The 13,758-nt window shown below is 40.2% G+C and overlaps 1 protein-coding gene across 4 annotated transcripts in view; it reads left to right on the top strand.

Annotated features, from left to right (window-relative positions):
- The window catches only part of birc2 (baculoviral IAP repeat containing 2), a 44,077-nt gene extending 31,059 nt beyond the window's left edge, over nt 1-13,018 (top strand). For 3 of the 4 annotated variants that reach the window (XM_070891900.1, XM_070891901.1, XM_070891902.1), the window contains 4 exons: nt 248-487; nt 6,023-6,274; nt 12,119-12,157; nt 12,468-13,018. In XM_070891900.1, the coding sequence (XP_070748001.1) occupies nt 248-487; nt 6,023-6,274; nt 12,119-12,157; nt 12,468-12,661 (725 nt within the window). In that variant the 3' untranslated portion in view covers nt 12,662-13,018. The remainder of the gene's footprint in view (nt 1-247; nt 488-6,022; nt 6,275-12,118; nt 12,158-12,467) is intronic. The other variant, XM_070891903.1, reaches the window with a different exon arrangement.
- Nucleotides 13,019-13,758: the final 740 nt, after the last annotated feature.

The raw sequence follows: 13,758 nt of genomic DNA, 5'->3' as shown, positions 1-13,758 counted from the left end.
TGGAATCCTCCACCGAAATCAGTGTGCATTTTGGGTTTTGCCGGATTTCGGACCTCTCGTCAAAATCCGGCGCGTATTTGGTCGAGGATTACGGATTTCAGACTACTGATTTTCTTGTCTGAAATCTGGAAAAATTGGAATGGAGTCAGTCCCGAGGATTCTGGATTTCGAATGTTGTACCTATAATGCGATTTTATAATTTATATATTTTATGCCTGGAAAAATACAATATTTTCAATTAATTTAGTACTTCATTTTGGACCTGGGGAACGATCAGAAGATGCAGTCATGATGAATACACTGGTGGTTAAGGGAGCTATGGAAATGGGTTTTGAGCGAAGACTCGTGAAACAGACTGTCCAAAGAAAAATCCTTACAACTGGGGAGAATTACAAATCCGTTATAGAACTCGTGACTGACTTGTTGCATGCCGAAGATGAAGAAAGACAAGAAGACAGAGAAAGAAAACTGGAAGAAATGTCTGAAGGTATATAATGGTGGTGCTTGCCCTTTTACTGTGCTGTTGCATTAATGACAGAAGGCCAGCTTGCTATCAAGCTGAATCTTTTGAATCCTGAAGTTTAGTCATAGTTTATCATCGTTCAAAGAATTACACAATTCCTCATTTATGATAAACCAATTATACTTAACATACTAAAATGTGACTTGGTAATGCAATTTTGTGGTTAAACTTGTCTTGGTTGCCACGACAAAATGTGTACGGTGGAGTCGACCTCTGACCTGTATACCTATCGCTAACTTGTGGATTTTTGAATAAAATTAGTTACTGTGTACAAGTAATAGTTGTTTTTTGCCCAGAGTGTCCTACTCTTGAGTGTACAAAGGTTATTTTTAAGATTTCAAAATGCTCGAGGCACCTCTTTTTTTTTTTTAAACTGCTCAAAATACATAAACCTCATCTATCTTCCCAGTTGCACCCAAAATATCTTGAATCTCTTGAGGCAACAAAATTAATTTGGACAAAGAATTCTTACTAAAAGAACAAGTTTTAAATGTCAAAACTATCCAACTGTCTCAATGGGTGAGTTGCTGAATCATACAGACTAGGAAGGTTCTGCTTCCAGGTTTGATCCTCTGACTATGCTGAGTTAACTGGTTTTGACTGGGGCAGTAGTAGGAATCTGGTTGCTCTCATGACCTTAACTTGGGGATGAGAGAATCAAAAGTTGCTGCTTTTCATTGCTGTTCAGCAACATATGGAAGAGTGCACGTGGTTATTGAACAAAGGCAGGTTTGGGCTTAGATGTGATACTCCCAATTTCTTCCTGGCCCTTGTATCCAGGCTCTTACTTGAATATTGGCGGGACTGAGGATGATTGGCTTCCATGAAACTGTACTCCAGTAAGGAATTTACTTCTTCAGAAGATGAGGAAGGAATATGGGTAAGAGTAGGAGTAACAAAAACAATTGTTTTCAAGTGTTAGGATTAAACATCGCAAACTATTTAACTCTTGATGTACTGCATTCGAGTACTTACTGGATTTCCTCTTTTGGGGGTTGTCAGCTAGTTTACTTACCTATCAGGCACCTGTTACTATTTTAGAAACATAGAAACATAGAAAATAGGTGCAGGAGTAGGCCATTCGGCCCTTCTAGCCTGCACCGCCATTCAATGAGTTCATGGCTGAACATGCAACTTCAGTACCCCATTCCTGCTTTCTCACCATACCCCTTGATCCCCTTAGTAGTAAGGACTACATCTAACTCTTTTTTGAATATATTTAGTGAATTGGCCTCAACAACTTTCTGTGGTAGAGAATTCCACAGGTTCACCACTCTGGGTGAAGTTCCTCCTCATCTCGGTCCTAAATGGCTTACCCCTTATCCTTAGACTGTGAACCCTGGTTCTGGACTTCCCCAACATTGGGAACATTCTTCCTGCATAAACCCATCAGAATTTTAAACGTTTCTATGAGGTCCCCTCTCATTCTTCTGAACTCCAGTGAATACAAGCCCAGTTGATCCAGTCTTTCTTGATGGGTCAGTCCCGCCATCCCGGGAATCAGTCTGGTGAACCTTCGCTGCACTCTCTCAATAGCAAGAATGTCCTTCCTCAGGTTAGGAGACCAAAACTGTACACAATACTCCAGGTGTGGCCTCACCAAAGCCCTGTACAACTGTAGCAACACCTCCCTGCCCCTGTACTCAAATCCCCTCGCTATGAAGGGCAACATGCCATTTGCTTTCTTAACCGCCTGCTGTACCTGCATGCCAACCTTCAATGACTGATGTACCATGACACCCAGGTCTCATTGCACCTCCCCTTTTCCTAATCTGTCACCATTCAGATAATAGTCTGTCTCTCTGTTTTTACCACCAAAGTGGATAACCTCACATTTATCCACATTATACTTCATCTGCCATGCATTTGCCCACTATCCAATCTATTTTCTATGACATCCTTAATAATTGATTCCATCATCTTACCCACTACCGATGTCAGGCTTACCGGTCTATAATTCCCTGTTTTCTCTCCCTCCTTTTTTTAAAAAAGTGGGGTTACATTGGCTACCCTCCACTCGATAGGAACTGATCCAGAGTCAATGGAATGTTGGAAAATGATTGCTAACCTATCCAAGTCGCTCTGCAGCCTCATAGCATCCTCCTCGCAGCTCACACTGCCACCCAACTTAGTGTCATCTGCAAATTTGGAGATACTACATTTAATCCCCTCGTCTAAATCATTACTGTACAGTGTAAACAGCTGGGGCCCCAGCACAGAACCTTGCGGTATCCCACTAGTCACCGCCTGCCATTCTGAAAAGTACCCATTTGCTCCTACTCTTTGCTTCCTGTCTGCCAACCAGTTCTCAATCCATGTCAGCACACTACCCCCAATCCTATGTGCTTTAACTTTGCACATTAATCTCTTGTGTGGGACCTTGTCGAAAGCCTTCTGAAAGTCCAAATATACCACATCAACTGGTTCTCCCATGTCCACTCTACTGGAAACATCCTCAAAAAATTCTAGAAGATTTGTCAAGCATGATTTCCCTTTCACAAATCCATGCTGACTTGGACCTATCATCTCACCTCTTTCCAAATGCGCTTCTATGACATTCTTAATAATTGATTCCATCATCTTGCCCACTACCGATGTCAGGCTTACCGGTCTATAATTCCCTGTTTTCTCTCCTCCTTTTTTTTAAAAAGTGGGGTTACATTGGCTACCCTCCACTCGATAGGAACTGATCCAGAGTCTATGGAATGTTGGAAAATGACTCTCAATGCATCTGCTATTTCCAAGGCCACCTTAAGTACTCTGGGATGCAGTCCATCAGGCCCTGGGGATTTATCGGCCTTCAATCCCATTAATTTCCCCAACACAATTTCCTGACTAATAAGGATTTCCCTCAGTTCCTCCTCCTTACTAGACCCTCTGACCCCTCTTATATCCGGAAGGTTGTTAGTGTCCTCCTTAGTGAATACCGAACCAAAGTACTTGTTCAATTGGTCCGCCATTTCTTTGTTCCCCATTATGACTTCCCCTGATTCTGACTGCAGGGGACCTACATTTGTCTTTACTAACCTTTTTCTCTTTACATATCTATAGAAACTTTTGCAATCCGTCTTCATGTTCCCTGCAAGCTTCTTCTCGTACTCCATTTTCCCTGCCCTAATCAAACCCTTTGTCCTCCTCTGCTGAGTTCTAAATTTCTCCCAGTCTCTGGGTTCACTGCTATTTCTGGCCAATTTGTATGCCACTTCCTTGGCTTTAATACTATCCCTGATTTCCCTTGAAAACCACGGTTGATCCACCTTCCCTTTTTTATTTTTACGACAGACAGGAATGTACAATTGTTGTAGTTCATCCATGCGGCCTCTAAATGTCTGCCATTGCCCATCCACAGTCAACCCCTTAAGTATCATTCGCCAATCAATCCTAGCTAATTCACGCCTCATACCTTCAAAGTTACCCTTTTGGTGCAAGATTGGCTTGGTTGAGCATGATGCAACTATTAACATTTTTGCTACTTGAGAAAACTGGCCTTTGTTTTTAGCCAATAATCTATACTATTTAAATAAAAGTGGAACAGCAACTGGAAATCTAAAGCAAAAACATGATGGAAATATACAGCAGGTCAATCAGCCTTTGCGGTTTGAAAGTACATGCTGAAATTTTTGTCAGGATCCTTGTTCAGAACAAAGATAAATTGGAGGAAAAGGGGCATGGGGGAACACACACATACTTACTCCAGTTGCCTCTGTGCTTGGAGTATCTGCTTTCTTTCTCTTTCTCCCGATTCCCCTTCAAGCATTTTATATAAAATGCTTGTTTTTACAGTTTAAGGGCCCTGCCAAAAATGATGAACTGTCCATTTGATTATAGTTGAGATTTCATCTACAAACCTTCCTATCTTTTCAGTTATCTTTCTCGTCTATGCAACTTGGAGCTTTCTGATTGATTTGTCTGTTGCCTTTTGGTATAATTTCTTCTGTCTCTGTGCTGTTTGTCAGAGAATTTAGATGTTGTTCAAAACAAAACCTGGTACACATGTGGAGGAGAGTGTCTGGTAAAGATGTATCCTTACATTATGAAACTAATGATGGGAGAGTGCATTGTTCCCTTTAATCATTTTGGGGGGTGTGTGGCCCATTCAAGGTTTCACACATGTGCAAAATTTCACATTTGAAAAGCTGGTCCCGGGCTGCATGGGACTGGCAGATAGCGGCACGGCCATGCAGCTTACCAGAAATGTTGGGACAGTGTCCCTTTAATGCTTCTGCTATTGAGTGAATATTCTTTTGTGTATATATAAAGTAAATTACATTGAGGGACACAAGACTTGCATTTGATAACCTAGCATTTCTGTGCATAGCTTATATTGCATTTAGAAATCCTGTCTTTGATAGAATTTTTTTTTTCCTTCAAAATGTTACTCGCGTTGGTACAAAATCAACAGATATGCTCTCCGTTCCATAAGCATTCTTATTATCTTGTTGCTGGAGTTTGGAAAGAAATCTGATATTGGCCCTGAAATTCCGGCCTCCCTGTGTCTGTATGGAGTTCCTATGGACCTGGAAAGGCATCGGAAATGCCGGTTTCCAGCGTGCAATGCGCATGTGCTGGAAACCGGCATTTCCGATCTGTCAAGTTTCTGGCTTGACAGATCGCCGCATCTCTGGAGCGAGGACACTTGTAAGTGGAAATTTCCGATATTTACGATTACAAATGTCCTCCCAAATCTTGCGCCTGTCAGCCTATTTTTACAGGCGTAAGTTTTTTAAAAAAAAAAACACACAAAATATGTTTTAATTTTTTATATCATTTAAAAACCCTCCCCACAACGGTAAGTTTATTTTTAAAAACTCAAAAAATCAGGAAATTATTTTTAAGACATTAATAACTAATTTAAATGAATAGGGTAATTTTTTAGTGTTTTGGGTGTTTGGGGCTGCATCACAATCATAGTAATAGGGGTTTAGGACCCTGTGGAACTCCTATTTCTATGATACTTTACTTGATTGGCTGCCCAGAGCCATGTGACTCCAGCTCGAGGCCTGCGCATGCGTCGACGTGCACATGCTGCGAATCGCAGTCGAAGGAGGCCTCAGCAGCTTAAGGTAGGTGTGTATTTTTTCTCTAAAATGCCCACAGGAAGGCCAAAACAGAATTTCGGCACCAATATCTCTAGTAGTTCGAAGCAATGTTCTCTAATTTTTGGTGCGCTGGCCCTTTAATTGGCTGCGCGGCCCATTCAATTTTTTTGCGCATGCACAGTTATTTCCATTTGTAAAGCTGGTGAGCGGCTTGTGCAACTTAACGGGAACATTGGTTAGAAGCTTCCTGTTTCTCCAAAGGAGTGGATTCTTTGCATGGTGTGTAGTTCCTGTACAAAGCAGGTAGCAAAAATCCATTGCATCATGCTGCAGTTTGGCAATAAGTCACTGGAAAGTGGAGAGTGTTTCAGTAAATTACTTCAGTTTGGTTTTCGAAAGAGGAAGGGAAAGCATTGGAAAATTAGCAAATTCTGAAATAGATTTGTTTTCCCCTTTTCAGATGTATTGTTACTGAAGAAAAATTGTGTTGCTTTGAGTCAGACTTTGACAAATATAGCACCTTTACTTGAAGATCTGGAAATGCGATCCTTAATTAACAAAATGGAAAGTGAAACAATCAAACAAAAACCTCAGGCAAATGAACAAGCCAGAGAGCTACTTGATATGGTAATTCGCAAAGGAAGTGCAGCAGCTGAAGCGCTTAGAGATGTCCTGCTGGTACATGAACCTGAATTGCATGAAAAGCTATATGGTAAGTAATTCCTGGTGCCAGTTTGTTTTACTATTTTTCCATCCCATGTTAAACTAGGACATTCATTGTGATAGAAAACTGCCTGCAAATATTGCAAGATTTTTGTGTATTAGTGGCTTGTATTGTGTCTGTAGGTTTAATTTGTGTGAAACATAGTAGATTTATATGTTGATGTTTTTCTTGGCTCAATTAGAATGTGGAGGAATGGGAAATCAATAGTTGAGACCATTTTTTTTCTTTCCTTCCCAAAATAGCCCTTCTTATTCAGCCAAGAAATGATGACCATAGTTATAAATAAATCATTTTAAATTCTTCATATAACTTCAGTCAATTTAAGTATTAAATAATGTTTAAAAACTGACATTCCAAACCATGCTATGAGGGCACATTGGCTTTCTCCTTGCAAACTATGCCCACCCATTCTGCTGCTGAGTAGATGGGTAGATAGTCCAGTTCTTTAGAGAATTATGCTTATATTTTCACCAGCTCCAGTATTGCCTGGCAATTAAGGTTTTAAACTACAAAGACGTTGGCTATATAAAGTTGTTACCATGAAGCGTATTTGCGTAACTGATGCTGTTTAGTATTCAGATCGGTGAATTTGTCTGACCAAAAAGTACCTCTTCCCCTTCCTCTTGCCCACTTTCCTTCCCCTTTTTTAATTGGTTTGATTTGACCAGAATGTTCATTAAGTATTTTTCACTCTAGACTTGAACCCATTATTGTGTTCCAATTTCCCTTTCTAAGCTGTTTTTACATTTCCTTTTTACAATTATTTTGAACTGGATTATTAAACATTATCCAGAACAGCTTCTGACCGTTGGCTGCTTGATAAACTGAGTAATGTAACAATTGTGCATCATTAGATACACCGAGTCCCATTAGTGTTTTTTTTTGAACTCCTTGCTGCATTCCCAGGCACTATTTGAGTAACTGGAAACCGCCCTCTTCAATATTTTTAGATCCTCATTAATTTCCAACGTTTCTAGAAACCGTTTCCTTTTCTGTCCTCTTACCTCTATTTAGTGACTCTGCTGCATTGTTACATAAAATCTACAGGATTCTAAACAGAAGCAGGACATTTGGCCCAACTGGTCCAAGTCAGTGTTTATAATCCACATAAGCCTCCTCCCACTCTAGTTAACTCTTAGCACGGTGCCCCCTCACCCCGCCCCCCCCCCCCCCCCCCCCAATTCCTCTATTCCCATACCCCTGATTTATGCATTAAGTCTGCTCTTCAATGCATTATTTGCTTCAACTACTCCATGTGGCAGTGAGCTTTACATTTTCATCTCAAGAAATACCTCCTTAAATGCTATATTTGATCGTCCAATATCGTTGTCTTACTCATTTTGCTATTTCTGCTTTGTTTTAGGAGAGTTTTTCAGTACAGCTTTTTTTTGTTGGTGTGGGGGAGGGGAGCAAATCTTACTTGGTAAAGACTTGTTTGATTTAAGTAACATATTCTTCTATTTAAGATGGCCATAGATGTAATAGAAATTGGTTCTCCACTACAAGGAGTTGCTCTAACATCTGTTATGGGGTGGTCTGAGGCATTCTTGAGCAGCTTAATTTGTTAATGTGGAACTCAATATTTCAGACTAAGATGAAGAAAATCTAGTATTGGCTAGATAATTCTTTATAGCAGAGGAATTAATTAAGACTAGAAGGGGGGTGGGTTTAAAATGAGTACCTGTAACTTACTCCTGTGCTACCCTTTGCTTTAAGCTTGTACCGTAAACGCTAGAAAATCAAAGCAATTGTAACACTAAATGACATTGAGCAACATGACCGTTGAGAATTTATTTTTTGAAGGTGATTAGTTTTTTTTTAATTACATAAGATAATTGTATTCCCTCTGATAGCTTAGAAACCAGTTAAGTACTTAAATTTCAAATTTAGAGTATTTCATAGAGTTCAAACCGATCCTGTGAATCTAACCAGACACGCCTTTTTCATCCAGTACTAATCTTAACCTTGCATCATAGAAATTTACAGCACGGAAGGAGGCCGACCAAGAGCTATTCAACCTAATCCCACTTTCCAGCTCTTGGTCCATAACTCTGTAGGTTACGGCGCTTTAAATGCACATCCAAGTATTTTTTTAAATGTGGTGAGGCTTTCTGACTCTACCACCCTTTTCAGGCAGTGAATTTCAGACCCCCACCACCATCGGGAGGGGAAATTTCTTCACCCTATCTCCTCTAAACCTCCCCCCCAATTACTTTAAATCTATGCCCCCTGATTGTTGATCCCTCTGCTAAGGGAAATGGGTCCTTCCTATCCACTCTATCCAGGCCCCTCATAATTTTATACACCTCAATCAGGTCTCTCCTCTGTTCCAAAGAAACTGACCCAGCATCTCCAATTGTTCCTCATAGCAAAATTCTCCAGTCCAGACAACATTCCTGTAAATCTCCTCTGCGCCCTTTCCAGTGCAATCACATCTTTCCTGTAATGTGGTGACCAGAACTGCACACAGTACTCTAGCTGTGGCCTAACCAGTGTTTTTTACAGTTCAAGCATAATGTCCTTGCTCTTGTATTCCATGCCTCGATGAATAAAGGCATGTATTCCATATACCGCCTTCACCATCTTATCTATCTGGCCTGCTACCTTTAGGGATCTGTGGACCTGCACGCCAAGGTCCCTTTGTTCCTCTACATTTTTCAGTGTTGTACCATTTAATGTGTATTCCCTTGCCTTGTTAGACCCCTCCAAATGCATTACCTCATACATATCCGAATTGAATTCCATTTGCCAGTTCTGCCCACCTGACCTGCAGTTTTCTTCTTCATTATCAACCACACTGCATATTTTAGTGTCCTCTGCAAACTTCTTAATCATACCCCCAACATTTAAGTCCAAGTCATTGATATATGCCACAAAAGGGATCTAGTACTGAGCCCCGCAGAACCCCACTGGATACAGCCTTCCAGTCACACAAAAACTTATCAACCATTACCCTTGGCTTCCTGCCTTTGTCAATTTTGGATTCAAATTGCCACTTTGCCCTGGATCCCATGGGCTTTTACTTTCGTGACCAGTCTGCCATTTGGGACCTTATCAAAACCTTTGCTAAAATTCACATACACTACATCGTATGCAGTGCCCTCATCGACCTTCTTGGTTACCACCTCCTCAAAATTCAATCAAGTTAGTCAAACACAACCTCCTTTAACAAATCCATGCTGACTGTCCTTGATTAATCCATGTCTTTCCAAATGAAGATTTATCCTGTACCACAGGATTTTTTCCAATAATTTTGCCATCACTGAGGTTAGGCTGACTGGCCTGTAGCTACTCGGTCTAACTCTTTCTCCCTTTTTAAATTCCAGAGGAGACTACACTACAACATTACTAGTTACATTGAGTTTTTTTTTCCTTGCTGATTCTGATCGTTGGTACATAGCAACTGCAGTACTTAATGTGAACATTTATTTGAAAAGGATGCAATTGTTGCAGATGGGATGTAAAGCTGTAAAAGTGTGATTTATTTGTTTTTCCCATATATGGTTACATTTTAACAATGGGCCACAAATTGCGGTTGGTGACTTTCCGTGGATACCTCCAACCAAAATTTTTCTTAAGAAAGTATCTGGTGGTCCCGGAGGAACAAACACTTCCGGTCCGAGGCCTAGATGCGCAACCCAGCGCAGAGGGCCACAAATCCCAGGTTCGTAAGTGCATCCTGGGATCACATGGGCCTGGACCACCATCACAATGTAAAATTTTCACTGATTCCGTTTGTACGAGCTCCTGTTACTATCAATGAGACTACCCTCAAAAACATAAACAATAAATTGAATTAAATTAAATGTTTTAGGAAAAAAAATATTTTTTTGACAATGTTTTAATGGGGTTAAAAATAAACTTGGCTTAATGGACAAGGTTTTAATATAAAAATTAGTGATAAAATTTAATTTTTCTATCTTTTAAAACTTAGGCTGGTAAAAGCATGCCTTGCGCCTGCTTTTGCCAGCCTAAGAGTTTGAAGGACATTCGCTGGGCAAGAATTGGGCAAATAGCTCAAATCTCTGCCTGTGAAGGTCCTTCACCCGGGGATGTATTGGATCGGTCAAGACATTTTGACAGATCGTAAGTGCCGGGTTTAGGCGCATGTGCTTTGCGCCCCCAAACCCAGAACTTGCAGGGCGGGCGCACACATCGTATGCACCTGGAGAGGTTGCAATCTCAATAGAATGCCTTCATGGGGATGGGTATACGATGAGAAATGGTTGAGGCAGAGAGCATTACATCTTTTATGTGGAAACAAGTAAAAGAGCAGTGCAGTGGGATTAGTTTTTATTATTACACAGGTACAATGGGCTAAATGGCTTCCTTTTGTACTATAAACTTGTCTAGTTATGTGGGGAAGGGATAATGGATTGTGGCTTTTTAAATTTTTGATTTTATGTACAGTACAGAAACTGGCTATCTGCCCCACCCCACTGGTGGTTATGCTCCACACCATCCTCCCCCTCACACTATCAGCAGAACCTATTCCTTTCTTCTCCCACACCACCACTTTCCACTCTGCTTCAAATTCACCTATTTTGTTGGATCACGAGTGGTGATATATTGTCATGCATAATTGCTCAATTATTGATGACCGTGCTGTGTGCTAATGAATTGCTTCAAGTCAAAAATAGTTTGTATGTAAGCAGTTTTGTTTTTTTTTAAAAAAGCTTACACTTTGCCTCCTTTTGCTAGCAGTAAAAGATTTACATTGTTCAATGTGAGGCAGTTTTCTCCTTGGCGGAATTGTTAGTTTCTCCCGTACAAAATTAAGCTAGTCACAATGAAATGATCTGTCCTTACGCCTTCCTGTACCATGACTGCACTGTCATGGTACCAAGAAAATGTGTGTGCGAATCTGTCCAATGTGATGAGCTGGTAAATCTTGAAAGCCATAAGTGGCTTCAATGAACCTGGGCCAGGACGGGGAAACAAATCACCTAGTTTCCCTGTTAATGACTGATGGTGATAAGTACATATGAACATTGGGGGTACAATTGGTCCTAAATGGGATGTATTTCTCTTTCCTCCTCATCCTCCTCTTTCTTCCCCCCCCCCCCCCCCCCCCCCCCAGACTTGGCAAGGTCTTGGAATATTATCCCAGCATGCTTTAGAATATTCAAGAGGGAAAGCAAAGATGTCATTTGAGACTCATCATATCATATAACTGTTCAAAATTGTTGCTCTTTTTGTGAAATGAAAAGTTCCTGCAGTGCTCCGTTATCCTATTGCTTAGCTCCATGACAGTGCCTTGTGTGGTTTCAGTCCTAACTCAGTGCAACAGGTGCATCTTCAGCAATGGCTTATCTGCTTGTTACAGTCCCTTTTGAGTTCTTTAAAGATCTTTTCATGGGTCTACTCCTTGTCCTAGTTTGTGGTTAACTAAGTCTAACTGACCTACACTGGAATCCTATCCCTCAAGGTATTGGATTTTAAATTCCTTGTTCTCGTCCTCCGTTCCCTCCATTTCCTTGCCCTACCTTACCTCTCAATTCCTCCAATACACTTCAGTCCTCTGAATCTGGCAGTCTCCATTGTTCTCAACACTCATCCCAACTCCCTACATATCTTTTGTTGCAGAGCCTTTAGCCACCTCAATTTTCCTCCCTGGAATCTCCTCCCTAACTCCTACTGCCTTTTAAAAGCTATCTTAAACACACACCAAATCTTTCAATCATTCCTCTTAACTCATCCATTTCCTCCTCACTCGTGCTTTCTACCTTTTATAAAAGGTGCTATATAAGTGCAAGCGTCTTCAACTGACCTGTGCAGATTTGTAGTTGCTATTTATGTATAATTATAGTCTCCTCTGTTTTTAAATTTCAGTTCAAAAAAGCCTGCCTTATTCAGCATCAGATATGTTGGGTAAGTTATTCTTTTTCTGTTTTCACTCAGTTCCTCTCCTGTTAAGTAGAATTATATTTATACACTAATTGTAAACATAAACTGAATTATATGTTTAAATATATTCTAACATCTGTGCTAAGTAATGGATTGGGGGTGGGGGAAACCCAAGGTCCTTTCTAAAATTGTCTCCCATTGTGCTTCCTGTTAATATGTATTGGAATGGAATTGGCACACAAGTCTGGATTCCTGATCATCATTAAAATGCTTATTGTTACTGTACCACTAGTAGTTTTACAAACATTAAGCTATCACAACTTATTTTCTTTAGGCCTAACCATGGAAGAGCAATTACGAAGATTGCAGGAAGAAAGAACTTGTAAAGTGTGTATGGACAAAGAGGTCTCGGTTGTGTTTATAATGTGTGGTCATTTGGTGGTTTGTACGGACTGCGCACCTTCCCTTAGGAAATGCCCAATCTGCCGTGGTACCATCAAAGGAACAGTTAGAACATTCTTATCCTAATCCTGAGAACTAGAATGCTACTAAGTATATAATCTCTGCCTAGATGTATGCTCCATTCATGGAGAGCAATTGAACTGATTACATTTATCTTTTGAATTGCTGTTTTGCCTTGATTTAAAGTTTTCATATGAGAACGGATAAGGATGCTATTAATCTTTGCGCCCACCCATTATCGTTAAACCCACAGTGCATAACAACCAAGTTTTTAAACTAATTTTGGGATACAAGTTGTGAAGAGTGCTTGTTTTTCCATTTTTGGGTGTTTATAAGGTTTCATTATACTGGAGCAGCATACTTTTTGTGCACTATTACTTGGCTCATGTGAAATAAACTACTTCATATATAGTATGAGAACAACTAAGGATGTGGACAGTTGTTGCTTGGACACTAGCCCTAATCATTCTCTACTCTAAAATCTACTCCCTTCAGTTTCCAGAACTTCCTCAATGTTCAGCCATGCATACATAAAGAAAAACCATTCGCACAAATATTTAGCAAAATGTTCCTCGAAAGCTGCAGATAACCTGCTCGACAAAGTTTGAGTCCTGTGCCATCCAACAACAAAACTTGAAATTTGTAATTACCAATCCTTTTATCAAGTAAAGTTTAACTCATAGGTGCATTTAAGGGGAAGCTATACAAGTATATGAGAGAGATAGAAGGATTTTGATGGGATGAGTTGAAATAAGGTGGGCGAAGCCACATATGTGCTGTAAATTTGTCAATTTGAGACTGGGCTTTTTATAATCCCAATTAATCTCTAGAAAAAAATGTAGGAAGATGTACAAGGTGTCTGAAAAGTTAGTTTTGGATAGGGAAAATGTACTTGGTATCATGCTTTGAGAAACCAATCATTAAATGCATCAATAGGGGCACCTTTTCATTGGGTGTGTGGCTGGCTCTCTATTGCCCTGTTCAGAAGAGATGTGTTTAGGAGCATACTTATTTACAACGCTTCTCTCCAAACAATAAGAATTTTAATCTTGAGTGTGAAGCAGAGTTCCCGCTCTAAACATTTAAATTGTTGGGTATGTTTAAAAGATACCGTGGGGATCCAGTGATGTGATCCTGGTGTGGAAATGTATTTTTATCTAAGC

The sequence above is a fragment of the Pristiophorus japonicus genome, chromosome 10 (assembly GCF_044704955.1).
Source record: "Pristiophorus japonicus isolate sPriJap1 chromosome 10, sPriJap1.hap1, whole genome shotgun sequence".
Taxonomy (NCBI): domain Eukaryota; kingdom Metazoa; phylum Chordata; class Chondrichthyes; family Pristiophoridae; genus Pristiophorus; species Pristiophorus japonicus.
The sequence above is the reverse complement of the archived record's forward strand: the minus strand, read 5'-3'. Positions and strand labels throughout refer to the sequence as shown.